Source organism: Diachasma alloeum, unplaced genomic scaffold (genome assembly GCF_001412515.2).
Source record: "Diachasma alloeum isolate Michigan unplaced genomic scaffold, Dall2.0 Dall_scaffold_00365, whole genome shotgun sequence".
Lineage (NCBI taxonomy): Eukaryota > Metazoa > Arthropoda > Insecta > Hymenoptera > Braconidae > Diachasma > Diachasma alloeum.
Window position 1 is genome coordinate 150,688 of NW_021680504.1, and position 13,592 is coordinate 164,279.

General features: G+C 36.8%; 1 protein-coding gene across 1 annotated transcript in view; it reads right to left on the bottom strand.

The window, feature by feature from the left end:
* Positions 1-1,994: 1,994 nt before the first annotated feature.
* Positions 1,995-13,592, bottom strand: part of LOC107041454 (cadherin-99C) — a 24,967-nt gene continuing 13,369 nt past the window's right edge. The window contains exons 7-18 of the mRNA XM_015262035.1: positions 12,699-13,016; positions 10,759-10,899; positions 10,296-10,580; positions 9,976-10,149; positions 9,439-9,648; positions 9,204-9,335; positions 8,733-8,849; positions 8,262-8,660; positions 6,864-7,492; positions 5,710-5,940; positions 3,707-3,936; positions 1,995-3,605 (exon numbers count right to left, since the gene is read on the bottom strand). Of these exons, the coding sequence (XP_015117521.1) occupies positions 3,295-3,605; positions 3,707-3,936; positions 5,710-5,940; positions 6,864-7,492; positions 8,262-8,660; positions 8,733-8,849; positions 9,204-9,335; positions 9,439-9,648; positions 9,976-10,149; positions 10,296-10,580; positions 10,759-10,899; positions 12,699-13,016 (3,177 nt within the window). The 3' untranslated portion in view covers positions 1,995-3,294. The remainder of the gene's footprint in view (positions 3,606-3,706; positions 3,937-5,709; positions 5,941-6,863; positions 7,493-8,261; positions 8,661-8,732; positions 8,850-9,203; positions 9,336-9,438; positions 9,649-9,975; positions 10,150-10,295; positions 10,581-10,758; positions 10,900-12,698; positions 13,017-13,592) is intronic.

Here is a 13,592-nt window from a genome sequence, read left to right on the forward strand (position 1 = left end):
CTATCAGTGCACGGAGGAAAATTTCGATGAGAAATTGACACTGAGAGAAAATGTAGATTTCTACAGGGGTAACAAAATGCCGCTAATCTTCCAAATGTTTGAACAAATTTCCTACCGAAAGTTATCGATATTTTTACAAATTGAGACACATAATCTACAGAAGACGATGATGAAGATCAATGCGCTTTGGGTTCGAAAGATATGAATAAATTGCAGCAGGAAATTTGCTGGAAAATTTCGAGGAAACGGTGGCCTTCTGTTACCCCTTCAGGCCTCTCTTGTCACTAATCCTCACTCTCCCAGTTCCCCTATTAACCCTGAACTTTAATGCTTGAAATATTCCACGTTTTATCTAGTCTTGAAGACCAAAAAAAATATTATTATAATTTATGTTATTATTAGTACTCATGTTTAATATTATTCATGTTTACATAAAATGATTCTGCAAGGATCTGCAGTAAGTTACTGATGTATCTTGAAATGCAACGAAGTTGTATTGATTTTTTTATTCATGTTAATTCATGTTACCTTGTAGTATTCTTCAATACGAGTGCGTAATAGTATATTTTCACACATCTACACGGAAAGTTCGTATTTTGCACCCTCATAAGCGGGAGGAAAATAAGTACTTTCGGCTCTAGAATAGAAAATTGCTCCCTCGGGCGAAAAGTACTGATTACATATCGCCCAACGGCAGAAAAGCTGTACTTTTCTCCCTCGGGAACAACTTTCTATGAAAAAATCTATATGAAAAAATCCTATAGAATTTCCTATAGGTAACCTATGGAGAATGCGAACATTTCCTATAGGATTTTTCTGGTGGGATTTCCTATAGGATTTTCTATAGGATTTCCTGTAGAATTCACTATAGAACTCTATAGAAAGTAACACACAAAATTGAGACTCGAAACCAATCGGTGACAAGGTTCAGGATTAAGGTCATAAATCTGATAGGAAATTCTATAGGAAATCCGATCAGAAAAATCCTATAGGAAATGTTCGAATTCTCCATAGGATTTCCTAGAGGAAATCCTATAGGATATCCTGTAGGAAAACCTATAGCATTTTTTCATACGTGATTAGAAAGCAAAATACAAACTTTTATTTGAAGGCCTGTTAAGCAGTACATTCTCTACCTGGGGAGGGAAAATAAAGGAGTCGTGCCCACGTGCAGAATTACCACCCGAGCCGAAGGCGAGGGGGCTAAGCACCTGGGTAAGGGTCACGGTGTAAGCGCAAAATCAGAAATGTGCACATTGCGCCCCCCGTGGCGGAAAATAGCATCTGCACCTTGGGCGGGGAAAACATGACTTTCCGCCCTTGGTGATAATATACTATAATGACTCATTTTTATTTTTGTAATCAACATTGTAAAAATCTTGTAAAGCTAAATAAATTTTCATAATCTTGATCGTTGACTGTCCTATCTATTTTTTGGTATTTCGATTAAAAGCGAAATAAGGGCTGGAATATATTGCAAATTCTTGTCTTCAAGAATGGACAAAGCGTGGGATATTTTAAGCATTAAAATTCAGGGTCACGGGGGATTGGGAGGGTGAGGATTAGTGATGATGAAAACAGTTTGGAAGACGCTGGGTGCATGAAAACCCTCCAAATGAAATTCCAGTCTAGTGAATTTGTCACGGACTTTTACTCGTATATTCTGATGTTATGGTTGGGTAGTCGCTAATAGTTTAGTAAATCCGTTTTTTCGGACTGCGTTTTGAACTCATCGAAGAGTTGATGAGGATCTGGATAATTAAGTCCTTCAATGGATTTCATGCTGATGATTTTTGTTATCCGCAATGGAAGTTCCGTGCGATATTTGAGTTCTGGACATCAAAATTCAGGTTTGATAAGCACTATGACTCCTGCTATCACCAGTAATTCAATTCTCAAGTTGAGGAAGGAAAATGAAATTCCTATCAGTGAGGAAAACATTCGAAGTAATGAGTTTTTTTGATGGGAATAAATAATGAAGCCAACACTCAATAATTAATTAACAAATTTTATACAATTTTATTTCACATTTCTCTCCACTTAAACATTATTCAACCATTAATCATTGTAATAATATAATTATCATATCAAAATAAGCATCACGAGTTTATTCAAATTACGTAGGGGAAGGTGGGGCAATGTGAAATGTTTTTCATCGACCCAGAATCCTCACACCTCTGTTTACAAGTGAAGATTCCATTTTGCCTCACTCTCTCCTACACTCAATCGAATGTCAGGGGGGTTGGAGTAGATTTTAATTTATCGCATTAAACCCAGTGCAAGCGGAAATTTTCCGGTGGAAAATACGCATGGAAAAGCTGCATTTACGATTGACTGTAGTTTTTAAGGATTCATTGGCAGTACTCTGATACCCCGAGGAAGATAATTAATTCATTGCTACGGCAATCACTTGAAAATTCTCATGAAAAATTACAAAAACCTCCACAATTCTTTTTCTTTGAAATAAAGTCATTCTTCACTCATCGATTTGATCCAAGTAAGAAATAAATTATCATAAGTCAATGGATAATTGGTCAAAGGCTCTGAATACAACAAGTTGAAGCAAAACGTCACAACACAATTCTTAATTATCGAATTATCTGCTAAAATTTCGCCTGCAGTGAGTGATCCTCAAGATAATCCCATAATTAATAAATATATTTCATTCAATTTAACACGTTTCACAACTTCAACGCATGATTAAATTCGCAATTAAGTACATCACTGTCAATTACCTGAATAAATCATTAACATGAGCAAACCTCAATTAGTTATAAATAATAAAAATATGATACACGATAAAACCACATCATGAGGAAAGAGATGTTGCCCAACAAGTGAATGTTACACATTATATTAAGAATTCACTCACTCGAATTATGATAAACTGCAATTGAAAAATGTGAAGAGAATTTTTTTTCTCAACAATTTACCATCAATAAAAGTCAAATTCAACTTGTCACGTTTCATCACTTCTCCACAGATACAAACATGTACAATTGTCACTCACACAAGTAATCATCCCTCAATTATGCATTAATTATGTTCACACGTTAATAAACTAATCACTTAAGCCTATCGGACGGCAGCTGACTTGGCACATAAAAATCGTGTGTCAGCTCACACACAAGTAAGTGTTCATGCACTCGAGAATAGTAAAAACAATAGAGTATTTGATTCTCTGCATATTCTTCATAAAATTGGGAGGAAATTAATCCTCTCGGTTCCCTCAACTGAAACACCAGGCATTCATCACTCTATTCAGAGTAGATCACAATAATGTAGAGGGAAGAATTATAACTCTGTCGTTGTCTCCACTGGGCTCTGATCCGTTAAATAAGAGAATCCAAGATGTGAATAATCCTTTCGTTCTCTGAATGTCACATTGTCATTCGATGGACTCGGATTACTCAATAAATCGTTGTGATTGAACAGGGGGTTCAGAACAGGTGTATCAATCGTATTTATTGTGTTTGTGTTTCCCACATTTTTACGCCCCATTGTCGAGCGTTTTAATGAGTGAACACCAGCGTCTGGGTGATTTCCAGCGATGCTGGAGGCACGAACTGTCGTCGCTGCTTCAGAACTAACGGGACTCTGTTGACCTGGAAATTTTTAATTTCAAAGATGGAAAATCACTTGATCATTGCAAAATAATGGGAAGATTTGGGGATTTGAGGGCTCCATTGGGGGGGAGAACACTCACCTGTGCTTCCACTGTGATCTTTGGTGATGTAGCTGACGTTGTCGAGACTGAATGCATGATTTTTATTACTGAAATCAATCTGCAGATCGTTGTAACTGTCATTATCGTCATTTGGCACACTCATCCTGAGGACTTGGGTCTCGTACTCTTTGAGATCTGTTTCTACGAATACTGGGTCGTAACGAGGCACTACGTACATCCGTTGCATACGGTCTTTGTACGCTTTGTACCTATTGGGAAATGGAGAGTTATATCATCTGTATTGTAAGAGACGAATGAAATCAGTTATGATGACAGAATTTTTGGAAATATCGCGGAATCGAAGGGGTTTAGAGAAAAATACCACAAAATGTTTTTTGTGGAGAATTTTATGGACTACAAAAAAGGTTCTCTGATTATGTTTCCTAAACCTACTAGTATCCAAGATATTTTCGAAAATGTGAGGTCAGAATTTTCAATCTCGTTGTTTGACTGAAAGATTTTTAGTGACTATCGTCATACGGAGGAAATATTCGCAGAATTACATTTTCCGATGGATTTACATCCATATTATTCGGCTTCCTAACAGAATTTTATGCTACGATAATTTCGATTCAGTGAAATAAACGAAAATATAATAATCACTTGTGATGGATGAATCAATTGCATCCAGCCGTGAAATCTCTTTACTTTCAGTCAGATAAAAACTGAAGTTGGGGAATGAAAATTAACGCTGTGCCGAAAGCTACTGAAGCTCAGTCGTAAGGAAAGCAATATTCATTAGCGTCATTACAATGTGCATAACTGAACTAGGATCGAATTCCAATTCACTTAATGCGCGAAGAGACTATTGTAAACTCACGAAGTGGTACAAACTTTCAATATATTCCGCTCTCTGTCAGATGCTTCAGCACATACCTTTGGAAGAAAAGTTCAGAGAAAAATATTGAAGACTTTTTTTTGTCTCTCTATCGGAAAAATTTATTTCTCTCCTGCTCCTTTCGCTTTGCCACGGAATTTGCTATTATGCTCCATTTATTTCTCTCCCATTTTTCATTTCGCAAAATAAATAGTCAACTGAACTGCAGAGGCTACTAAATCTCAGACTTTATGAAAACAAAATCCATTATCATCATCACAATATTCATAATTAAATTGATATTGAGTTTCAGTTGAAGAATGTACGAAGAAGCCATTGTTTCCTCTTTAATTTCTAATAAATACCGTCGGTAGAGAGCGATGCAGAGCAAAATGCCTTCAATAAATAATTATATACTTCCATTATAGTTCCAAGCTTGCAAACATAACTTGTGATCCACAAACAAATGATTAGTTGATTCTACTAATGAAAGTTCATTAGCAACAGAAAGGAAAAATGAGAAAATAACAATCAACTGAATTTCAAAAGCTATTGAATCTCAGACTTAATAAGGATAGTTTCCATTATTATCATCGTAATATTCATAATTAAATTGGGATCGAGTTTCAATTACGTAATGCGTGAAAAAGCCATTGGAGGATCAGAGAAAAATGTCTGGGAACTTTTCAAACTCGATCCGAAAAACATTTACGAAATGATATAATTGCATTAGACGTCCAAGCTTGCAACAGAAAAAGCAATTAGCCCCTCAAAATCAATTATTTCTGAATCCATAAATTTGTATATTACGAGAAAAACGGAAACGCCAGCTTCAAATACATATCGATATGATAATTTTGGGTCCATTAGAACCCAATGAATTCAAATTGTATTTTGCATACGCTACGCTGGGTAACAAAAGGGCCCGTACGTGAGGCGGTAACAATAGCTCGAGATCGACAAATAAATGATTGACTGAATCCAGTCATAAAAGTGCATTAACAATGAAAAGAAAAACGAGAAAGAAGCAATCAAGTGAAGTTTAAAAGCTATTAAACCTTGGACTTAATGAGAGTAGTATCCTTATAATCATTACAGTATTCATAATTAAATTGGGATCGAGTTTCAATTAACCAAATGTACGAAGGGTCAACGGAAAACTTACCTAGACCACGATACGCAGATGTAGATTATTCCAGCGATGCCCAGTACAAGGATAACGCAGGCTATAATTATGAGAGCATATGGGAATACCTCTCCACTGAATGCAACTGCTGTCTGAGTGCGTACAGGCTCTGGCGCCGTTACCGGTGCATGTATCTCGATTGCATTCGCACCAAGGGCCGCGGAAACATCGAAAAATATCGATGAAGCAGAGGGCTTGTCCAGCACCATTCTAGAAACCAATTGTGCAAATTTGTTGACAAAATATGCTAATCAAGACATCAATGGAAATTGTGCAATTATCATTTGTCAATGGGGTTCAACAGATTGCGATCGATACTCGTAACAAATCAGTTTCATTGCACCATTTTTATCGTTATTTACTCCGAAATTAATGAAGCTTTCGGCCTGTCGATGTTTTCTACTAGACTGAATAAAAACGTTCAATTAAACGTATCAGCCTTGTCATCGTCCAAGGCCTGCGGTTACATAAACGAATAAATAAAAAACATTTTTAGTGAGGAAAAACTGCAACCGGACAAAATCGGGGGAATTTTTTTTTCGGAGATATTTTCTGAGGGGGGAGGAGTCTCTTAGAATCAGAATTCTTTTCAGGGATCAATGCTAAATTGTATATGGATCATTGATAGATTGATTAATATTCAATGGCCTTCCTCTTTTACAGTTTCAGAAGGCAATTACAAAACCTTCTTTCAACTACAATGAATAGAGAATAATCGTATTGCTTACGTTCTCGTTATTTACAAAATCCCAATGATTTTTCCATGAACAATACAATCATCTTATTATCTTGTAAAAGATGAACGAATCATTACGTTGAGCGATTACTAAAATTCAAGGGTAATTTTCAATACAAATTCCTCTCTACGTGAAAAGTTATTCGCTGTTCACTGATAGAATGACTAAATCATTGTTAAACTGCTTTCTTAATTGTTAGCAAACGATTTAGTTGATTGAAAAATTTAAGATAAATGAGATCATGAATTGTCGCCCTGATTCTTTCAACTTTTGCGAAAGAACTTTGTATTAACTATCAAAAAATGGGCTTTAAAATCCTCAAAGGAATTGCCTGTTAAGAATAAATGAACCCTTCAATCTGTCTAAATAAAATTAAATGACTTCTAATCCACGAACCTTTGTAATTGTGAGCTATTTCTGTCAAGAATAGTTTCAGTCTTTGGATCGACGGCGTAAAACCACACGTCCGAGTCTAGTGGATGGCTCTCGACCGTGCCATTCTTCGTAACAGTTTTTCTCATAGCAATTCTCTCGATACCAATAATCAGTCCTGATTTCTCTTCTAAAATCCTCACAATCTTGGAAGCTTCCTTCTGCACAGTGTCAGGGGATGCGTCTTGAATGACTAAAACGAGTAAATCCTCCTCGTCGATGAGATTCACAATAACTCGTGCATCAGCGGTGTGGAATTTCGTCGTACTGTTGGGATGATCTCGAACTCGCACATTAAACTTGAACGGGAGTTCGTCCTCACTGACGTTATCCAGTGTTGCAGCTGTCTTTATGATGCCCGAGGAACTATCTATCATCAGGTATTGAGTGCCACGGCCCTCCAGCATCTTATACTCTAACTTTCCAAACTTTCCATTGTCCTTATCGTGGGCTTTAACTTGCAAAACTGTTGAGGAAAATTGCGCAGTCCTCGGTATTGATGCGAAGTAATGGCCTTTGCGGAGATTTAAGGGATCCTCTGGGAATATAAACTCCGGTTTGTTGTCATTCACGTCTAGAACTTGAATCTTTACCTGCAGGGGAAAAGATGAAAATTGATTTTTTCAACATTGACAAAGTTGTGAGGTGTTTATCATGAGACCTTTTCTGAGCAATATACTATTGGAATCATTTTATAGTTATAACGTAGAGAAGCAAAAAGCCATCTTTCATGACTGCACTTTTTGCCGTATAAGTTGAATATTATAAACCACTCATGAAAGATTTTTACATTATTTTATTTAGCTGAAACAGAATGAAGGAATAGACGAGTGAAATGGATGACTCTTTATTTATCTGTTTTACAGACGTTCCTTCCAATTAATAAAGTTACTTGCACCGAAGAATTATCAGAGAGTGTCATTCATTACCATAATCCTAACATTTATTATTCCGTTTTTTCAAGTCGACAAAATTTCATCGTATTCATTGTGTGAATACCCTTGAAACTATATCGTTTATTTAATCACATTTGTGTGAGAATTTAGTACACGGATAAGCGATTATAAAACTGAAAGCTCATTGAAAGGTTCTAAACATTTCCAGGCGAATTTACTAAAATACTTTATCTTTAAAAAGCCTCCTGATATTTTCTATAAATCTTCTATTTCCGAAGATATTCTTAAGATGATCCGGACACTAATATCCTTCATTCTTTCAAGACAAGAGATTTTCTCAAAGTATATCAAGCAAATATCTCTGAAATTATTGAGTCTTCCCTTCTACAAAACCTAGTGCAGCCAAATTAATTTGACTAATTGATCTCACTAATCACCCTCAAAGCCTGAAAGGATGTATACTAACCATTGTTGTATTCCTGTGGGAATTCAATAGACCAGATAACGACTCCAACTTAATCTTAATCTGATAGCTCTCAGTAGTCTCATGATCGAGTTTACCCTTCTTAAGCTTCAATGCGCAATTTCTCTCCTCAGTAATGGTGGCTTCGAACAATCCCTCCTCATTACCACTGTAAATTTCACACGTCAAAGGCGTGGAGTCGTGTGTATGACTGTTTATAACGGTTAGTATTTTTATGAGTGTATTATCATGTGCATCCTCAGGCACATCGACATTGTAAGAGTCTTCGGCAAAGCCTAGGCCAACTTCTGGGGCTACCGTTGCCACATGACGCACGTAAATTGGCACTGTAGTTACTGACGAGAGCTGAGGCTCACCGAGGTCGTAAGCCCTAACGTCCACCTTTGATAAAAGCTCGGTTTAATCACTATGAAATTGGCTGCATCAATTTTTCAATTTAGCTTAGTCATTTACCTGATATTCAGAATCTGTTTCTTTGCGTAAATCGTCACGTACTGTTAGAATTCCAGTGTCTGGGTCGATTACAAAGTATTTCTGGGCTATTCCCCGTCCGATTATTTCGTATCGAACCTTCAATGTTTAATTTGCAGGATTAATTGAGGAAATCGGTGAATTTAGTGGGTTTAAAAAATATCAAATGAATTTCTTACGATTCGAATTATTTCCAAAATTACATAAATTGAACCTTCAATGTTTTATTTGTAGGATTAAACAACAAAATTACTGAAGTTTATGGGTTCAGTGATAAATATCATAAGAACTTTGTTGGATTTCACAGAATTATGTGCAAGAACGCATCATCACCAATTCATCTAAACGTCTTTATTCACGAAAGAATTAGAATAATGATCGAATTATTTTCAAACTCGTGTTAATCATGGACCGATTATCATCAAATTAGAACATAATACTGAATTTCTTTACCTGATTACCAGGAGCTGTACCATCGGAGTCTAAGGCATTAAGATTGATCACGGTAGTTCCTATAGGAACATCGTCATCCAGTGTGATTGGACGTGGGACTGTAGTGAATACCGGTGGGATATCATTGGCATCCTTTAAAAAAATACCCAGATTACATGTTAATCGATTTCATCCATGATTGCAGTACGTCATGAGAATTCAAGCGTGCACTCGTGCAATTCAACTTCTGAAATACCTGAACATTAATGACCACTCGAGTGGTTGAGCCTGGCAGATCGCTCGTGTTCTCCAAAGTACCCACGATGAGAATGTGCTGGCTATCTCTCTCGTAATCCAATCCACGATTTGTTCTGATGACCCCGGTTTTTGGATCAATGCTGAAGAGGTCAGTGTCTCCTTCCTTAATTACGTACGTTATCTGCTTCTTCGTGTCGGGATCATCGGCCTGTGGATTATCAATACGCAATTGATATGGTGGAATGATTTCCGATGCTTAGACTTCTTAAGGGGTTCCGCAATGGAGGAACGAGAAAGAAGGGAAGAAGAACAAAAGAGTTGAGGGCGTAAAGTGAGTAGAGTTCATATTCATGAGGAGAAAGGTGTTACCATAATTGCCATATATTAACAATTATGAAAGCTCCTTTCAGTTTCTCTAAACCAATTCGCTTCGAACATCTGCCCAAAATCCCGAGTCAGTCATTTCTGAAATAGTCTCCATTTCCCACTTTACGACTGCCTTTCCAGAATAATTTTGAAAAATAGCGATACATACCACAACCTGAATGACCATGTAATCAGGTACATTCTCCTTGACCCGTGCCTCATAACTGCTCTGATGAAATACGGGTACCTCATCTTCAACATCGATAACTTTCACTGTAACTGTTGCTGTTGCTAAACGATGATCTGGGGCACCATCTCGAGCAGTTACAACGAATTTATACTCCTGGATGAGTGAACAATAAATCTCAACTTATTACCATGTTCCATTACCCCAAGAACGTGGAAAAAATACCACTGATTACGAAACAACTTGTGTTATAAATGATAAAGTTTACGATTCGTGAGGATTTTTCACTTCACTGAACTCACATGATTTTGCTCATAGTCGAGTGCAATTTTAGTGAGAACGTCGCCGGTCTCGGGATCCACGGTGAATGGTATATCATCGGGTGCAAAGTACGTGACCTCAGAGTTGATCCCCTCATCCGCATCCTCAGCATGTACGTGGCCAATGAGTTTTCTCGCTTCACCTTCTTTCACCTCAAATTCATAAGGTAATCCCACAAACTCGGGATTCTTGTCATTAATATCAGTGACCCTGATGTTAACTGTCACTGTGCTAGAAAGTCCACCGCTGTCCTCTGCCTTTATCAGCTGGTAAACCAGGAAGAATAGAGTGTTACATGAGACTCTCGTGGTGGATGACGAAAAAGAATGTTTGATATTCTGGCTTCAACGTTGGTTTCAATGTCGATGGAGAGGAGGATGAATAATGAATGGGTTGGTAGGAGGGATTTTTTTTTACGCTCGATGCTGTTCGACTGCCACTTACCAGCTGATAGCGCGTCAAGTCTTCCCTGTCCAACTTCCTTATAACGGTAATAACGCCTGACTTGTCACCGATCGCAAACTGCCTCAAGTCATTGCCCGAAACTATTGAATACGATACTGGGTCGTTTTCAGGGTCCACCGCCTGTGGAAATGAAGGTGGATTATCACGAGATCTGTCCTAAAGTGGTAAGAGCGATAGATTTTTCTTATGGGTTTTGGAAGCATAGAGGTACCTCCATAAAATTATTAAAACTTGCTTATCTTTATCTTTCGAAAAAAGAATTTTTAAAAATTACGATGCAATGAAGAAATATCGAGGAAGATCTTCCGGATGATCACATTTCACCTTTCTACATCTTGTTAGATACAACAGTCATCTGTCTATAGCTTGGGATCTGCACCAAGGTGGTAAGAACGATAGATTTTTCTTATGGGTTTTGGAAGAATAAAGGTACCTCAATAAAATTACTGAAACTTGCTTATCTTTATCTTTCGAAAAAATAATTTGAAAAAAGTACGATTCAATGAAGAATTATCAAGTAAGATTTTCCGAATTGTTACATTTCCCCATTTTTTACAAATCCACGCTTCAATGTTTGTGATTAATGAACTGCTACTTTTTACGTCTCGTTACATACAACAGGCATCTGCCTAAAGCTTCTGATAAATTTCGTCCAAATCGAAAATATTAAGCAAATATATATTATCGGATTAAAAACAAATTATGTTATCTTACTCCTGGGATTTAGTATTTGAGGGAAGGGAACAAAATGTAAAGACCCGAGAGGGTATACATGTGGCTGAATAAATAAATAAATATTATCGGATTAATGAATGTTTAACTAACTCATCATTAGATCCATACGGAGTTGATAAAATGCAATGGACATTTCATAGGGGTCCTGAAGAATTGAACGTTGCTCAAAAAATTGTTGAAGCGTGCTTAGCTTAATGTAGATTACTGTGTTTATTTTTGCACTTGTACCTCAAAAAATGTCAACAAATGTCAATTAAGATCTGCATTCTCATGTTCTAACATTTTAGTGCCGGTTCATCTGTTAGTTATTATTCATAAAATACGAGGTTTCACGCTCGATTGAATAGAACGATTAAACTAAGGATTTTGATCAGTTTTGCCAGAATAAAATGTTCCCAGACGATATTTCCCCTCAGGGAATTATTAATTAATGTTGAATTAACTCATCATTACATCGAAACCGAAGTTGTAAAGGCAACAGAATATTTTTGAAATGAGCTCTGGAGAAACAAAGGTAGCATAGCAAAATATATGAACGTGCTTTTCTTGACACTTCGGTACGACTAGGGTTAGAAGTGTTGCGAGCGGTCGAAAAATGTCAAGAAATGTCAAGTAAGATATTCTGGATTAGCACGTTCTACCATTTCACCACAGATTCATCTCTCAATTGTTATTCATGAATTCCTAGTTTTCATGTTTTGCTGTATATAGCAGTTATTCGTCTAAATAGAATGTTCCGGGAGAATATTTACTCTCCGGAAATTAATTGATATTCAACTAACTCCGAGTTATCATATTCGTTTAGTCTGTGTGAAATGACCCAACACGATTTCTGTTTCTCTTTCAAGACGCATTTTGAAATCTCCATTAGTTCCAATAACTGTTTATTCGATGAAAATCTAAGAATAACAATTTCCACTCCTGCTTTTCAGACGCATTACCATAACTCACCTATGAATCAGGAAACCAATGAAAAATTAATTGAATAAGGTCTTACCATTAATGTATTCGGGTAAAAACACGATGCACTTGACCAAAAAAAATGTGTATCCTTCTTAAAGAAGTATTTCATAAACCCCAATTACCTTAATGCATCGCCTTTTTATTTACCAATTAACTGTTGATATTCTCCGAGAGTATCGATAAAAATAGTTATGGAAAAGTGGAGAGAAAAATGTGCATACCGTGATGGTTGCAACGGTGGAGTTGATGGAAGCCCCCTCGCTGACTTGCACTTCGTAAACAGGTTCCTGGAAAACAGGACTTCTAGTGTTTGGCCCAGGTATCACATTGACTTCAACAATGGTCTGTGAATATCGGCCACCCTTGTCAGTAGCTTGAACAGTAATGCTATACTGTTCACCGGCATTCAATTTACGCACCGACTCGATAACACCGGTCTTTGGATCAATTTTAAATTTCTGAAGCCCATTATTGGATACGTGGTAAATGCTGTAGGTGATTTCAGCATTTTCACCCTCGTCATTGTCGGTGGCTTCGACCTACAACCAGTAGAAATTCAATTTCATAAAGGTTTTTTAGTTGGGGATATCCAAGTGCTTTTAAAGTTTTATTATAGACGGGTAATCATCAAATTTTACGATTATATTTCGGGAAGAAATTTGGAAAAAATGGATAATCGGAATCGACTGGGACTTAAATGAAACCGTTGATGTTAAATTATAAATAAGCGCCTCTTTTGTAGACTATGGCATTCCCGAAACCCATCTTCATCAATATTGTATCGTCTACTTTAATCCCTTCAATTATATTCCATAATGCTCTCATATCATCGAACGAGCATTTTACACGTTTGATGTTATGAAAGGGTAATCATCAAATTTTACAATTAAAATTCGCGGAAAAATTTGAAAAGAAAAATCATTAATTAAAATGAAATGCGGCTTAAAGGACAGCTCTGATGTTTAATTGCAAACGAGTGCCACTTTTGTAGAGTATAGTATTTCCAAATCCCATATTTACGAAAATATTGACAGAAAATCTGCTAGTTCGTTTGCCCTCCCGAGTCGAGGATTTGGTTCTGATTGAACGTACACAGGTCTTTCAAGATCTCTCCA